Source organism: Hippopotamus amphibius, chromosome 1 (genome assembly GCF_030028045.1).
Source record: "Hippopotamus amphibius kiboko isolate mHipAmp2 chromosome 1, mHipAmp2.hap2, whole genome shotgun sequence".
Taxonomy (NCBI): domain Eukaryota; kingdom Metazoa; phylum Chordata; class Mammalia; order Artiodactyla; family Hippopotamidae; genus Hippopotamus; species Hippopotamus amphibius.
The window spans coordinates 44,994,970-45,012,735 of record NC_080186.1 but is presented as its reverse complement, the minus strand read 5'-3'; the positions used below and the strand labels follow the sequence as shown (position 1 = coordinate 45,012,735).

The following is a 17,766-nucleotide window of genomic DNA, read 5'->3' as shown; positions in this document are numbered from 1 at the left end:
ACAAAGCCATGTTGAGAAGTTGGGTTTTGGTTTTTCTTCCGAGATTTCATAAGGGATATATCATTTTTAACCATCATTTGTTTGCATTATTTTCTTGAGGAACAGTGTTAGTGTTCTAAATGTTTCAAAACTAAATTAAATGAACTGTTAGTGGTACTTACTAGGTTTTATCTGTAGTGTAATTCTCTTCTGACAGTTTCCATTTCTCTATTGAGCATATACTTGATTGGCCTGAATTTGTAATTAATTTTACATGCTCTTGATATAGATACTATTGATCAGTATTAAAATATTTTAATATAAGGCAATAAAATACTTGTTTTTTGAAAGAAATATTTAAAATTTATATTGAAGAAATGATTTTAAATGAATAGGAATTGCACTATCATTCAAATGTTTGTCTTAGAAAATGAGTGTTTCTGTTTTATTTTACCATCTCTAGGTTTTTAACCTTTAGTGACTTCAGAGAATTTTTGTTTCTTAAATTTGTTTCTATTATTGGAAGCCAGATATCTAGTAAAATTGGGAAAGTAACATTTTAGAAGGTAGTGTATTTGGGTATATATAGTTTTAATGCAATCTGTTTTTGCAAGGAACACTTAAGATGTTAATTTGGTTGTATTGTCTCCTTTATAATAAATTTCAGATAGTGCTTATTTACTGAATGTAATTAAGTCATGAAAATAATCATTCCATAGTCTTTATATTTGATTATATTTGATAGGCTCATCTGTTCCCTGTTCAGCCACCATTTTCAGAAGAATCAGATGAATGCCTCCCGAAAGTTTTAAACAGCAGTCCTCCCCTCATCATAAAGGTAGTAGAACTGCGCATTTTGTGTCTTTATACAGTCGTCTCTAACTTACGGAATAGACTTAATATTTTGCATATTTAAGTACTTAGATATTTTTTGAGGGCCTAGGATATTCTAATACTGTAAAATGTATTGTAAAAATCACCTATATGCTACACTGAATGCTGTTTACTTTTTCAGTTTTCATTCCAAGTGACTTAAGATGCAAGTATATATTGCAATGTATGTGTATAAGCTAGACTAATTCTATATTTAGGGGAGATATAAAAATATTTCAAGCATGAAATGTAATGACACAACCATATAGGTTAGCTTTTCATAAATTCCTCATGGTTACAAAATAAAACACTGTTTTTGTTTTTTTTAAATCATTGGATTAAGGTATATTTCCACTCATATAGAATTGCTGGCTGTTATGGTCAAATGAAGTACTTGAGAGTGTACATATTTAGTGAGCTCTCTTTTAATTTGAATAATGATAATAATCCTAGAACAAATTTTAATCAGAAGAGTCTAAAGAAGTTGCAGTAAGTTTATAAATTAACCTAAGTGCGGATAAATTATTTTGATTTAAATTTATTTTGAAATTTTAAAGTAGAACTGCAATATATGTGATCTTGTTAAGAGCTCATACTACTTAAAAAAGAATTAAAAGAAAATAGAACCTAGAGTTTGGATTATACTCTGGAAAAGTTGTAAACTAACAAGAAAATGACCCACTAAGGTTCTGATTACCTTTAAATATCAATTATGATAAATTTATTAGCTGAACAAAAATATTGGTTACTCATTTGATTATTTAACAGATCTTTATTTACTGAGCAGATGTCAGTCACTGCTAGTTGCTTAGGGAGTAATGATGACTAAGACAGAAGCACAGCCTAATGGAAAAGGCAGATACACAAAATAATGAAAATTTACTGTGCTAAGTGCAATGAGAACCACTTACTCTGCTTGGGACCAGAGCAAGAAACCTTCACAGAAGGGATGGTGTCTTAAATGATGAGTGGTTTGCAGGGAACAAAATGAAGAATTTCAGTAAAAAAGTACGGAGTATGGTGTGTATCTACTGTGTGCTGGGCAGTGCCTTTGGACATAGTAGTGAGCAAGATGTTGTCCCTGCCTTACAGTTTAGTGGGTGGAACCAGGTAAGACAAGTAAGCAGGCAGTTACAGTAAATTTTGGTAGGTACCATGGGTGAGAGCTGTGTGAGTATGTTTTTGCCAGGGAGGCCAGGGAAGTTCCAGGAGGAAGTGATGTTTTAAGTTTCCCACTACAAGGTGGGAAGGAACACAGAGAGTTCTGTAGTTCTTAGGTAGCTGGAGCCCACGGTGACTAGCGTAGCCTACAAAGGGTAGAGGCAAAAAAGTTCTGGAAGTCTAGAAAGGAAGGTTGTGGTTCTGAAAAGTATTTCCTTCATCAAAAATTTCACCTGATTTCCCCTTACATATGTGGTATTGAGCTCTATTCGTAAATAAGATTTTATATAGAGGTTAAAAAAATTAGTGTGTATTTTTTTCCCTTTCAGTATTTGGCCTTGCAGGACCTGATGTTGCTTTCTCAATATTCTCCTTCACGAAGACAAGAAGTTTTTAGCCTTAGCCAACCAGGTATTGCTAAAAGTAATAGACCTAATAGGAATTGGGTATGTGTGCGGAAAGTGTTCCACTTAAAGTTTTTGGTGAGCGAGATGTATTTATTAAAATATCACAAATCAGTGAGTCCGTTAAATGAAGTATTGATTTAAATCTTATACAACTAAGTGTTTGTACTGCTGTGGTTAGAAATTTTACTTACAGGAAAAGTATCTTTCAATTTCTATATTATTTCCCTCGGCCGCTTCATTCCCTTCACCTGAAGAAGTTATGAGGTAGGTTGGCAGTTTTAGAGCAGGAAAGTACAGTTTAAGAATCCCAGAAGTTTTAATACTATGAGAAGTCTTAAAAATCAGGTGGTCTGATCCTTAGATGGAGGACCTATGTCTCAGAGAGACTTAGTAAAGTTAATATAAAGTAAAGTGGCTTAGTAAAGTTAATATCAGAGTTAGAATAAGAAATTCTGTCATTTGACTCTTAAGTGCAGAGCTCCCTCTTCCTGCCATGCTACTTTGCCTTCCTTTAAAAAAAAAAGTGAAAAGGAACTATCAATAGACTTGATGGTGATCAGCCCAAGGATGCACTTGGCAACTCTGAAACACTTCTCCATTGTTACTTGCCAGGCTCCTCAACACTTGCTCTGCCTTGTTCCTAGAGGGAAAGCCTTCCAGCCCAGCACCAGTGGGGACAGAACCTGGGTAGCTTTACATCTCTAATAAGCTCTTTATTATTTTGCCCAACTTGCCAATTCCCACATTATAAACCTGTAGTTACATGTTACATGGAAATAAAATCCAGTTTCATAAAAATGTAGATGATCAGAGCCACTCTCCTTTCGGTAGTATGAAAAGTCCAGTGCTGATGCTGTGGAAAATTAATGGTAGCAATACCTTTCTAGGAGACTTAGGTTTACTTAAGAATTCTCTATACACTGAATGTTTTCACCAGATATTCAGGTAAACTGTAACAAGGTGGCGTGTTCTCTACCAGAGGACATACTATTAAAATGTAACTGGTCATAGAAACAGAGATCAGATGTGTGGTTATCAGAGGCAAGGAGTGGGGGAGGGGGAATTAGATGAAGGCAGTCAAAAGGTACAAACTCCCAGTTATAAGATAAATAAGTACGAGGGATCTAATGTACAACATGATAAATATAATTAACACTTCTGTATATTATATATGAAAATTATTAGAGTAAATCTTGAGTTCTCATAAGGAAAATTTTTTTTTCTATTTCTTTAATTTTGTATCTGTAAGAGATGATGGATATTCACTAAACTTACTGTGATAACCATTTCATGATGTTTGTAAGTCAAATCATTATGCTCTACACCTTAAACCTAATACAGTGCTGTATGTCAATTATATCTCAAAACTGCAAGAAAAAAAATGTAACTGGACCATTACATAATTCCTTATTGGTCTTGCGTTACAGCAGTATAAAACGTCCGGGGGCCTATTGATGGAGTATTTTGTTTGTTTTCAGGTTGAGGGGTATTCTTCTTCAGTTGTAAATGGGAGGAAAGATTTAAAGAGGGATCTAAGTGAAGAGAGAATGATTGTTTGGCACCCAGGATGGAGAAACCAGTTTTCAGTCGACTCTGCTATTCTCAGCGCACAGTTGATTTTTATTTGACAGCTATAGGAGATAAGGGTTTTAGAAAATCTAAAGATAAGACTTAAGGGAATTTTTAAGAGTGTGGATCACCGTAGTTTAAGTTAAATAATAAGATAGCAGATACATAAACACTCTAAGTATAGAGTATGATCATTGTCAAATAATGTGTCACTTCTATAGATAAAATAGCAAATAAGGGCTCTTTTGGAAATGAAAATGTGAGGAAGCACAGTGGGTCAGCCACAGCAGTTTAGAGGGGGCTATGGGGTTCGTCGCATAGACATGGTCATTGTCTTAGTCTTCAGTTTGTTCAGTACTGCTAGTGAAGTAACCTGGGTCTGTTTCACTCAAACTGTGCAATAGTGTTTGACTTTATTTTAGCAACCAATTTGAGAGTGTTGTTTTTTTTTTTTTGCAATGGTAAAATAGCAAATTTTTGCTTGTAGACTTTTAGGAAAATTATTTCATCCAGATATTTATTGAACTTTTGCTGTGTATTAGATGCCATGGGTATAAATAGTCGCTTAACTGGGAAAAGTGGGCCCTGATGCAGTGTTATATAGCATTTCTTGTTGAGTTTTCTCCTCATGCTGGGAGGAGACTACAAGATTATCTACATTTTAAAAACTGGTATTTGGACCTCGTAGGTGGACATCCCCACAATTGGACAGCCATTTCAAGGGAATGTTTGAATCTTTTAAATGATATGACTCAGAAACTTGTACTCTACCAAGAAGCTGCTGCTACGAATGGGAGAGTGATGTCTTCGTCATACCCAGGGGAACCTAAGAAGTTGAATTCTCCAGGTAACTCCTTATACTACTAAGAGAGGGGAAAGCACTTACATTTTATTTCCTAAAAAAGATAACAGTAGTTAATCTAAGGATATGTATATAAATGTGAAGTATATATTTTTAGGGAAAATTGATCCAATATATGGGATATTGTACTGAATCAAGAAAAAAGCCTGGGTATCATTGTAGATTGAAAAAATTAAGTCCAGTGTGGTGGTGGTGGTGGTATTAAAAAGGCTAACAAAATGTTGCTCATCAGATAGAGGACTTCAGCTTACTCTAGGACAGAGCCAGGTGGATCTTTACAGGGAATACCGGTTGCTATTTTGCTTGCAGTGTCCCAGAGATGAAAAGTTTCTGGACAGTGCCCAGAGAGGAGCAACTGAAATGACTCAGTGATTTGGGGGTGGGGCATCACATTCGTTGCTTAAAGATAGCGTGATAGAATTTTTGAAAGATGAAAACTGAGAGGAAAAAGGACAGGTGGAGGAATTTATGCTATTTCACAAAACACCTTAAGTAGACAATACCTAGGAATGTAAGATGTTAAAAAGACTTAATGTTCCAGTGCCTTTTGGAGCCAGGCATTTAATGAAAATGGGCAGAACTGGTTGGGTAAGGACTGTGGCAAACTTGAGAGTACAGGCTTCATCTGAAATGAGAAGTTGTGGATTAGCTTCAGTGCATTGTTCCCATGTGGGAATTTGGACCCATCATCTGAACTTCTGGGTTTTTTGTGTTTTTCTTCTTTTTTAAAAAATTTTATTTATTTATTTTATTTTATTATTATTTTTTGGCTACATCGGGTCTTTGTTGCTGCACGTGGGCTTTCTCTAGTTGTGGGGAGCGGGGGCTACTCTTTGTTGAGGTGGGCAGGCTTCTCATTGGGGCGGCTTCTCATTGCAGCGGCTTCTCTTGTTGCAGATCGTGGGCTCTAGGCACATGGGCTTCAGTAGTTGTGGAGCACAGGCTCAGTAGTTGTGGCGCACGGGCTTAGTTGCTCTGTGGCATGTGGGATCTTCCTGGACCAGGGATCGAACCCATGTCCCCTGCATTGGCAGGCAGATTCTTAACCACTGTGCCACCAGGGAAGTCCTCAACAAGTATTTATTGAATGCCCGCCATGTACCAGGCACTGTGCTAGAAGCCAAAGGGTCAAAGATGAAAAAACATTCTTGGAATTGACCTTTTAGTGGGAGACACACAAATAATGACAAGACAGTGTAGCTACTAAAAGGAATCTGAATGGATAGGATGATGTTTGCTAGTGAAAGGAGTTTATATTTTATCCTGTAAAGATGTGGAGCCAGTAGGGAATTTTGAATAGCTATAGTTACATCAAATTAGCATGTTAGAAAGGGCATTGTAATCCTGAATTGGGGGAGATCCTGGGCCTGACCAAATATGGATTATTCATTATTTTAAATTGTCATATTCTATCTCTCAGTCAAAATTTGTCTCTAATTTTGAGGAATCATTGCAAAACTTAAAAACCCCAATCTTAATTTTTAAATTGTTTCTCCAAATATTTCTTATTGCCATTAACCCTTAAAAAGTCATGTCATGATCTACAGACAGTAAATGCTGGAGAGGGTGTGGAGGAAAGGGAACACTTACACTGTTGGTGGGAATGTAACTTGATACAACCACTATGGAGAACAGTATGGAGGTTCCTTGAAAAACTAAAAATAGAGTTACCATATGACCCAGCAATCCCACTGCTGGACATATGCCCAGAGAACACCATAATTCAAAAAGACGCATGCACTCCAGTGTTCATTGCAGCACTATTTACAATAGCCAGGACATGGAAGCAACCTAAATGGCCATCAACAGATGAATGGATAAAAAAGATGTGGTACATACACACAATGGAATGTTACTCAGCTGTAAAAAGCAATGAAACTGGGACATTTGTAGAGACATGGATGGACCTAGAGACTGTCATACACTGAAGTGAGTCAGAAAGAGAAAAACAAATATCGTTTATTAACACATATATGCGGAATATAGAAAAATGGTACAAAATCAACCAGTTTGCAAGGCGGAAATAGAGACACAGATGTAGAGAACAAACATTTGGACACCAAGTGGGGAAAGCAGGGAGGGTTGGTGGGGAATGAATTGGGAGATTGGGATACCAAATTGTACACTCTAAATATATGCAGTTTATTGTATGTTAACTGTATCTCAATAAAATTTCTTAAAACAAAAGTCATGTCGTGAAAATTTGGTGCTTTAAATGTTTGATGTCTTATGCCAGTTTTATTAAAAAGATAGAGTACTTGTATAATTTATTTGTCTTAGTGCCTTGTGCTGAGTAGCAGAAAGATGTCCTTTTATGTTTGTACAAGAGACTCTATAAATTGGTAGAGTTATAAGATAATTTTTGAAGAAGCTATTTATGAATTAGATTTGTAGGCAAATTAGTCTCTGGTGTGACTTTTGTTAACTTGAAAGAACACTGGGAAAAATGGGATAAGGTTAGCACTTTCTGTACATTTTCACACTACAGATTTGATTTAGCCTAGTAATAGTTACAATAAGAACATGCAGTAACCCTGGGTATATTCTAATGCAATAAAGTTGTTGCCATTTAAAAATAAAGTAGAAGTTGATAGGTTCATTCAAAGCAGCTTAGAGTTAAAGAAATTGACCTTGAAGATGAAGATATCTGTTTAGGGAAAAAAACGAGAGGCCATACCAATCTGACATAAAAAAATGTATAAAGCTTCTTGAGCGGTCACCAAGTTGCAGTAGTAAAATCTGGATGTTGAGAATGTAAACTTAAATGGAAACAATCTCTGAGCCTTGGTTAAATGAGTTAAAGAATTGAGATGTGTAAACTTTGAGAACCACAGTGGCCTGCTTTGATCAGGTTGCCTCTTTTTAAAAAAATTTTTATTTATTTTAATATTTATTTATTTATTTATTTATTTATAGGTGTATTGGGTCTTCGTTGCTGCATGCAGGCTTTCTCTAGTTGTGGTGAGGGGAGGCTACTCTTTGTTGCAGTGCACTGGCTTCTTATTGTAGTGGCTTCTCTTGTTGCGGAGCATGGGCTCTAGGGCACGTGGGCTTCAGTAGTTGTGGCTCGTGGGCTCTAGAGCATAGGCTCAGTAGTTGTGGCACACAGGCTTAATTGCTCCTGCATTGGCAGGCGGATTCTTAACCACTGTGCCTCCAGATTTCCTCTTCAGCAGTGGATCTGTTCTTTTACAGAGGAAACTACTTTTCAGACCCCCAAATCTAGCCAGATGCCTCGGCTTTCAGTGCCATCATTGATTAAGACGTCGCTGTTCTCCTCAAAATTGTCTACACCTGATGTTGCAAGTCCCCTGGCAACCCCATTTGGCTCTAGTGTAGTGAATCGGATGGCTGGAGTTTTTGATGTAAACACGTGCTATAGGTCACCTCAAAGTCCTCAGCTTACAAGAAGAGGGCCAAGATTATGGACTTCGGCTTCTGGTAAGGACTATTTATTTTCTAAAATTTGAAATGTCATAGTTGCAGAGAATCAGACTAAGTTATCACCTTCTTGGTTTTGTTTTTTATGTTTTGTTTTGCTTTGTTTTTTTTTGTAGATCAGCAAATGACTGAATTTTCTAATCCTTCTCCATCTACCTCTGTTAGTGCTGAGGGTAAGACAGTGAGACAGCCCAATGTGATTTATTCATGGATTCAGAATAAACGTGAACAGGTAGGATGATATGGGTATAGGATTTAAATTCACATATAACATTGAGAGAATCAAGGATCTTATATAAGTAAGCCATTAGGAATAAATAGGACTTCTGGGACGCTTCATGTATTAAGTTGACCCATATAAAATTGCAAGTATTTGACTGGTTTTGAATTACATAAATCGCAATTTCATATGGCTTAACTTAATACAATGCCTTTGATCTGTGAATTCTTTCATGTAAGAGATATTTATTGAGTTCTTCATGTATACAGGGTGTGGTTTTAGGTATTGGGAAAAGAGCAAACAAAATCCCCTGACCATATGTTTACATTTTAGTGAGGGGAAGAGATAAGCAAACAGGTTTATTATACTATATATCTTTGAATATAAAGAATACAGTTTGTACTTGAACAACTCGGGTTTGAATGGTGTGTCCACTTATATGCAGATTTTTTTCGGTAGTAAATACTACAATACTACTCGATCGTAGTTGGGTGAATCCACTAATGTGGAACTGGATGTGGAGGACCGACTGAAAATTATAGGTGGATTTTCAACTGCAAGAGGGTCAGTGTCCCTAATGCCCAAGTATTTCCAAGGGTCAACTGTACTATTAATTGTAAGACTTATTTTGTGTACTATTAAAAAAAAAAGTTGCCATTTAAACCATGACATACTGCTGACTGTAAGATGCATCCTGATATGTCATGTTCAAAATATGAAAAATATGTGCTTAATAGGGAAGAAATTTGGTGTCTTAAGTGCTGTACAGAAGAATAGAGCATGTAAAGGAAACAGTACCTAGGGGAAGAGAGTACTATTTTATGTGGGGTGATCAGTGGAAATTCCACTGATAGGGTGACTCTTGATCAGAAGCCTGAAGGGAAGGCAGGGAACAGCAAAATGCAAAGGCCCTCAGGTGGGGGTATCCTTGGCTTGTGTGAGGAACAGTGTGGGCACTAGTGTGTCCAAAGCAGAGTGAGGGGAGAGTGGTAGGTGAGTGGTGAGATAAGAGACGTAGCAGGCACCCAGAGCTCATCAGGCCCATTAGTCATCGTAAAGACGGACATTTTCTCTGAATGTGATGGATAGCCGCTGCATGATTTTACCAACAGGAATGATGTGCTGTAACATTCCATTTTGAAAGTGCTGCTGTGTTGAGACTAGATCCTCAGAGGGCAGGAGTGGAAGCAGAGAGATAATAGTAAAGCTGTTAATCTAGTGGGAGATGATGGTATCTGTGACCAGAGTGGTTGTGGGGAGACTGTAAAATGTGATCAAGGTCTGGGTGTATTTTGAAGGTAGGTGTAATAGGATTTGCTTATGGTTTGGTTGTGGTGTGAAAGAGTCAATATGGATTCTGAAGTTTTTGGCCTGAGGATCTGAAATAATGTAGTTGCAGTTTATTGAGTTGCAATTTACTGTTGACTCTGGAAGAAGAGATTTGATAGAGGTAAGGTAAGGATATCATGAGTTTGATTTTAGGCATGCCAATTTTGAGATACTTACTAGACAACCAAGTGAAAACATGGAGTAAGATATTTTACATATATCTGGAGTCCAGGGGAAACTCCAGGTTAGAAATGAAATTTTGGAAGTCATCAGAGTATAGAAGCCATGAGCTCTGTGAAAACTCTTGGGGAGTATAGACATAGAAGAAAAGAGGTACAGAAACTGGGACCCTCTAATCATGAGGTCTGGGAGATGAGAAGGAATAGCAAAGGAGCACCGTCGAGGTGAGAAAGAACAAGAAAAGGGTGTTTCAGACAAGTGTCAGGTGCTGCTGATAGGTAACAGGAGATTCAAACTAAGAATGTGGCGCTAGAAGTGTGGAGGTCTTTGAGTCCTTGACAAGAGCTGTTGGGTGGAGTAGTGGGGATGAACACCTGATTGGCATGGGTTCAGGAGAGACTGGGAGAGGAATTGGAAGCCACAAGAAAAGGTAGATCTTTCAAGGAGTTTTGCTATAAGGGGAACAGAGAAATGGGGTAATAGCTGGGGGGAGTTGAGGGGTCGAGGAGGGGTTTTATTTTTTAAGATGGGAGAAATAGTAACATGTTTGTTGATAGAATGATCGATTAATAGAGAGGGCAGAACTGAAGGCATTTTACAAAACTTTAGGATCCCATATGGCTCTGTATGCCATAAGTACTGCTATGTCATGATTCTACTTTCAAGTCATTTGGGGTATGTAGCTTTTAGCTTAATATTAAGGAAATGTAAATGTCAACTAGTAGAAAACCACTTCATGTCTAAAGTTTTTTTTTTTTTTTTTTTTTGGTAGGGAAAACTGCTCTTTTTTGGTATTAAGAGGTTAAAGAGTAAGACAGTTGTAGAGAATTGAGAAAGAAAAGAATATGGTCGTAGAAAATATCACCAGAACCACTTAGAGTTCCTTTTTTATCATGACAGGGCTCTAATTTGAGGGCTAGACATGTGTACATGGGAATGCAATTTAGGTTAGATGGCCTTAGTTATCCAGTTTATAGTACAAAGGTATTTACTTATGTGGTTTACCTTAAATACTGTTCTTTTTTTGTAAGATGTGAAGTGTTTCATTTAAGTTAGTATCAGGAAGAACCTAGAAATGTGTAGTATTCTATTTGAGTAGAATTGAAAACTGCATGTGTTAATTCTTCCTTCTTTTCCAACTCAGATTAAGAATTTCTTGTCAAAACGGGTGCTGATAATGTATTTTTTCAGTAAGGTAAGAATATGTGGTTATAGCATTGGGAGTAGGGGGAGAGGAAACAAAACAAGAAATGAAGTAGAAGATAGGATTTGACTTCTAAATATTTAGCTTGGTCCTAGCAAGCCAAACAGCTTTGCATCATGCTTCACTAAACCTCTCTTTTAACAATAGCTGCCCTAGACACACATCTCACCTCAGTGGCTTCCTGAGGCTTGGCTCTAGTTGGCCTTCTGAGTCGCTTGGCTACAGGAGCTTCGTGCTGATATACAGCCACTTGCTGCAAAATGAGCAAATCCATGGCGATGCTTTATGGCTCACTGTCCTAACATCTTTGTAGCCATTTTGGTGTTCAGAAGAGAGGTGGCTGGGTTAGATTGCAGATATTAAACTTGGGTTGGATAAAAGTTGTAATTCAGGCCACAAACTAAATGACTTTCTGTCTTGTCTGTCAGCTGCCCCAGCTGCTGTAGGAGCGTACATCTCAATGGTAGAAGCTAAAGATTCATTCCTGTTTTCATTGCTACAGCTGTTAGGTGTCATTTAATCCTTTGATGAGGAAAACCTTTGCCCATATGTAGGGGAAAGAATGTCTGTTTTAATCATTTTAATCTAGCTTCTCTCTTTCTGCAGATATTGTAGTATTAACTAATAGTGCACTCAATGCCTTCAAGTGCAAGTCTGCGTTGGCATACATTCCTCATTTTTATTCTTTGGGAGTCATACTCTGGTGGGGAGAGAGATCTAAGTAACTCTGATAGAATATAGATACACACAACAAAGAATCCTTTCAAGTTCTTAAAACTGTTTTTTCACTGTGGTGGCAGGGAAGATCCACCCAACTAGCAATAACATTTGCCAAAATAATCTATCCTGTGCTATCCATTAGAGCCCTGGGAAAACTATCAGATCCCTGAGAAAGGTGTCTCGTCTTCCACCAAGAGGAAGAGGAGTTGTCTGAAGTTTTACTTCAGAGCTTTGTTTCGGAAGGGTGGGAAGAAAACTTACCCTTTTGTCTTCTGTATGCCGTGCTCTTTTCACTTAAGTTCCCTCATTTGATTCTAACAGCATTCCTGTGAGTTGTCTTTTTGTCCTCATTTTACAGATAAGGAAACCTGAGGCTCAGAGGGGTCAATAGCTAGCCTAAGGGCACGTAGCCAGTAAGTGGCAGAGCAGATGCTGAACAAGATCTCCTTTTTCCTGCAAGTGGATCTATTGTATGATAAGGAGTTGAAGACATTGCTACCTAATGTTGGGACATGTAACATGCTGTTGTACTTCATAGGCTTCATTGGGTGCATTATGAAATCTGGCATTTGCACGGCCAGTTATTTCTCCATATCACAGTATCTTGCTGTATTAAAGAAGGTTGGGTGGTTTTTCTTTGCAGTGGGGTTGAGGGTAGACAATTTAAGAGAGGTAATACGTATTTAGGCAGTTCTTTTGTTTAAAGAAGAAATGCATTTGTAACCATTCTCTTAAGTGATGTATATGCTAATCCTCTGAGGTGGGTTGAGTTGAATATAACTCTTATTTTAAATGAGAAACTGAGGCACATAGAGACGTAGAGATTTGACAAGGGTCACAAAATAAGTTGGTAGCAGAATGCTTTATTGCGGTTACATCATACTGTGTAAGAAGTTCAGGTTTTAATTCTTGAGAGGCAGCTGTGAATTTTTTATTATAGTCTACATAATTGATTAGATGAAATTGTCATTTCAGGGTAACTTACTTAAATGTTTTTGTTGTATTTGTAGCACCCAGAGGCCTCCATTCAGGCTGTTTTTTCAGATGCCCAAATGCATATTTGGGCATTAGAAGGTAAGCAATCTCAGTGAACTGCAGTTATGATATATTTATTAGTTAAATATTGAAGTATTATCCACAAAAGATCATTTCTGGACTTTGATCTCAATCTTTGAATTTTCAGATACATTTTTATTTCTTTGTTTTATATAGATGATTTTTCTTAGATATTTAGATATATTTTAATTTAGGCAGAAATTTTCCTTGTATATAAGTGGAAAAACTGAGCCTGGGGTTCTTGCATCTCTTTCTCTACTTCAAAAAAACTGCAATTAATAGATTGTTTTTTAACCGTCAACTTATGTTGACATCACTTACTTAACGTATTTAAATATGTTTAGCTTGGGTTAAATATGAAAATCTACTTGGTAAAGAGCTATTTCTTTTCATCTTACAGATACTGCCTTCTCAATGCTTAAATGATAGTTCCTCAGAGAGGCCTTTCCTGACCATCCTATGAAAAATATCCTCACAACTGTCACTGTATCCCCTTCTCAGGCTTTGTTTTCTTAGCACTTACCACTGCCAAACGCAGTGTCATTTTTTTTAAAGTTCTTTATTGGGGCATAATTGCTTTACACTGTTGTGCCAGTTTCTGCTGTACAACCAAGTGAGTCAGCTGTGTTTATACACATATCCTCATATCCCCTCCCTCCCATGACTCCTTCCCACCCTCTCTATCCCACCCCTTTAAGTCATCAGCCCATCATCTAGTTGATCTCCCTGTGTTATGCAGTAGCTTCCCACTGGCTATCTATTTTACATTTGGTGGCATATATATGTCAGTGCTACCCTCTCACTTTGTCTCAGCCTCCCCTTCGTCATCTTCCCCACTCCCCCCCCAACCCCCCATGTCCTGCAGTCTGTTTTCTACATCTGCATCTTTATTCTTGCCCTGCCACTGGGTTCATCAGTACCATTTTTTTTTAGATTCCATATATATGAGTTAGCATACGGTATTTGTTTTTCTCTTTCTGGTTTACTTCGCTCTCTATGACAGACTAGGCCCATCCACCTCACTATAAATAACTCAGTTTCATTCCTTTTTATGGCTGAGTAATATTCCACTGACAGTATCATTTTTAAAAATTCGTTTCCTTACCAGAATGTAAGGCAGAGACTTTCTTATTCAAGACTATTGCAGTTGAGCACTTTTTCCATGCCTTTTCCAGTCTTTGTGTATTTTTCTATTGTATTACTCCCTCTTTTTTATTTAGAAGTTTTCTTATGCATTTAGAATGTTAATCCTTTCTCTGTTAAATGTATCACAAGTAGATTTGCCTAATTTTGAGATTCACTTTTAACTTTTTTCTTCTTTTCTCCTTGAGGCCTGTCTCACTTAGTAGCAGCATCATTTACAGAAGATAGATTTGGAGCTGTCCAGACTACACTACCAGCTATACTTAATACTTTGTTGACGCTGCAAGAGGTAGGCAATATGTGGATTGGATGGAGGTAGAGATCCTGTCCCCTCCCCCTGCCCAGCTTTTTCAGTTTGTTTCTTATATCACATTGAGTAATAAAAAACATATGTTGGAAGTCAAAATAATGGTACTATTCTCACCCTCAGGAACTTATAATCTGAGAGAGACTAGGAAAATAAACTTTTAATTCACTTATAAATAATAATTTTTTTTGTAACAGAGAAGGTATACTAAACCTGTAGGATATGTCTCTGGTATTAGATTACTTAGGATATTGGAATTCTTTCAGTGCTGTAAGTTTGCATCCTTACATAATTTGTAGCTACTGAAAGTGACCTGTAGTTAAATTATGCCTGCAGTTAAGAAGTTACCTATTGGCCAGAGGCTTAAGAAGATAGAGCTGGGGCCAGTGGATCCCTGCAATTAGGCTGGGTGCATAGTTTTAAACTAACAAGTCTTTTTAGTCCTAGACTTAAAGGAAGAAAAATAAAACATACATGCTTCTTGCTTTCCATTAGGCTGCCTCTCCTAACTTCATGTTGGGTGATATGTTTTACACTGCCTTGTAATATTAGTTGTATGTCAGATGAGTATAAACAGTGAGGGCTAGGAACATTTAGAGGTAGGGGCTTGGGTGTATGGGTTTTCTGGAGGAAATGTTACTGAACTAGGCTTGAATGATAATAACTGGTGCATCTTTGGGTCTTGGGAAACAATTTAAGATATGAAGAGAAAACAAGCTTCATGTTCCTTTCTTCAAATCTCAATTCATTTTACCTCTTAGGAAGTCTTACCCATCGAAACCAGTGATTTTTTTTTTTCTTCACTGAGTCCTCTTTGTGCCCACTTTCTCATGTATATTATTTGAGACATGTTTATACACATGGTTAGTTTTATTATTTGGGTTCTTTTCCCAGCTGCCTTTCTCTGAAGAAAGAATTTCCTGTTGTTTTTCCACAACTTCTAATATTCGGCTTGTCTAATCACACAATAGGGGAACCATGATTTGGGCATATCTTTGGTACTCATAGCATAGTTTTTGTTTGTTTTGTTTTTTTACCACTCTGGCTATGTAGTTTAAAATAAAACAACAGTATAATGTTCCATAGTCTACAGAACAATTTCATATCATTATTTTTTTGCACCTCAGCTCCATCTTGTGAAGTAAGATGGAGGTGTTTTGGTCCTATCTTACGCATGAGAGGGGCTCGGGAGTGCAGTGACTTACCTCAGGTCTCACATACAAGTCTTGTCAGTGGCAGAGCTGGGACTTGAATGTCAACAAATTGCAGAGCATTAGCAGTGTAGTAGACCCCAGGGAAAGCTGCATATCCACATCCCTTATTCTCTCTGAACTTGTCTACCATCTTCTCCTGGGCTTTTATTTTACATAAGGTTCTCTTCAGAGAGAATGGCTCTACCCTTAAAACTGTAGCTTTCAAACTTTTTAGACCATGATCTATATAGTACATTTACATTAGACTTAGAATATAGAGGGGTGTGTGTGTAACAGAAACAAAAGATTCTTACGACAGTGCTTATCTTTTATTATGTGCTCTGCAGTCCAGTGTTTTCCATTCTATTTCACTTAAAAAAATGCTGGTTGAAACGGAATTGATTTCACAAGGATCACATTGCCCTAGAGGTATTCTGCATCAAACTTACTTTCTTCTCACCTCCCCACCATCAAAATTCCTAATTCTTCATAGTTGGTAGGTATGACAAGGAAAGCAATTTGTGTATTTGGTTATAGTCTTTCCTACCTTTGATTAGAGGGGTAAGAATTACAGATTTGTCAGTGGGTCAGGCCCTATTTACTTTGAAACAGAGGAGCTGAATGGAGAATACTTTTGAGGGGTAGAGTAGAAAGAGGCAGAGACGTATTTTTGAGAGTTGGAAAGAGGTAAACAGAACAAAGAACAGGACCAGTGACTTGGTACTTAGCTTCTGAGTATAAATATACCTTTCTTATGTGAGGCTTGTGGCATCTGTTCTCCCCTAGGCCACATCACAGTCAGCCTTTTGGTCATAGTCTGCAGTCATCAGATTTTGCAAACTGCCTTGCAGTCTTTCCCACCCCATATCCTGAGGTTGACTGTAGTGAGTGATTCAGTGTCCACGTGGGTATTTGTTCCACACTTTGACTTCCTCGTCAGTCTTTTACATACCCATCAGTCTCAACCTTTGACTGTCATCCAGGCCTCATCATCGCCTGACTTCTCCACTTCCAGAGCTTAAAACACCAGGATTCTGTCCTCTAAGCCGGAGTCCTTAAGTGTTTTTGTGCCGAAGATCCCTTTAGCAATCTGACAAAAGCCCATGGACTTTTTCTCAGAATAATATTCCTAAATACATAAAGTCCTTAGGATTAGAAGGGAAATCAATTATATTAGCATATGATTATGAAAGTATTAAATTTGTGATAGTGTGTGCTTTTTAATTAACACATTAAATAATAAGATCTATCAGTGAGTCTAATAACATTGTTTCTGAAGTAGTGATATGATGAATGGTATTTCAAGATAATTGCAGTAGTAGTGTGATATGAAGATATTGATGATTTCTGTTGGTGGCACAGTCACAGGAACTGCTAATGCTATTGTGATTTATAGTTTCATAATTGAAAGAAATGCTAAATTATAATTAGAGCTTAGTAAAGATAAACATGTAATTTTTATCCCAAAGTTCATCCCCACTGAGTTTTACCCATAGATCTGAGGGCCCATGTAAGCACCCCCCAAGCACAGCTTCTTATGCCCTTGCTTCTTCCGTACACTTTCTTTGTGTTTGCCAGTATTTTCACTTCCTTTGTTTTTCAGCTCCCTCCTAGCTACACATATGTCTCTCTCTATCCAGCTTAGACCTTATAGTCTGTCACTTCAACCATTTTGTTACCAGTTCCTTCAACTCCTTGTCACCATGCCCTTCAGTTGCACCCACGTGGCAAAATGCTAAGGAATCAATCCTGTATCGACCACCCACCCTTTCTCTTGCCCATCCCTCCTGCTTCAGCCTCACTGCAGGCCTTTGGCATTCCTGACCTGAATTATCACTATGGCCTTTTGCTCCTGTTATTAACAGGGATCCTTCATTCTGACTTTAGCCACTATCTTGTTCTTCCTATAAACCCTCTACTCTAATAACCACCATGGACTATTCCATTTTCCCCCCAAATATATTTTATTTTCTTAATCAGACTCTATACATGATGCCTCTTCTTTCCTTCTTTGCCTAGAACACATTCTTCTCCTTTTCTCTGGCTCTGCCCTGTAATCCCCATTTCATCACTTTATTACAACCACATTTTAATTGTCTGATTACTTTTATTGTCTCTAGTC

The 17,766-nt window shown here is 37.5% G+C and overlaps 1 protein-coding gene across 2 annotated transcripts in view; it reads left to right on the top strand.

The window, feature by feature from the left end:
• NDC1 (NDC1 transmembrane nucleoporin) overlaps positions 1-17,766 on the top strand; it is a 48,486-nt gene that overhangs the window by 16,000 nt on the left and 14,720 nt on the right. For both annotated transcript variants that reach the window (XM_057711287.1, XM_057711297.1), the window contains exons 9-16: positions 725-817; positions 2,343-2,424; positions 4,678-4,836; positions 8,047-8,292; positions 8,409-8,524; positions 11,166-11,216; positions 12,956-13,019; positions 14,333-14,433. In XM_057711287.1, coding sequence (XP_057567270.1) covers positions 725-817; positions 2,343-2,424; positions 4,678-4,836; positions 8,047-8,292; positions 8,409-8,524; positions 11,166-11,216; positions 12,956-13,019; positions 14,333-14,433 — 912 coding nt within the window. The remainder of the gene's footprint in view (positions 1-724; positions 818-2,342; positions 2,425-4,677; positions 4,837-8,046; positions 8,293-8,408; positions 8,525-11,165; positions 11,217-12,955; positions 13,020-14,332; positions 14,434-17,766) is intronic.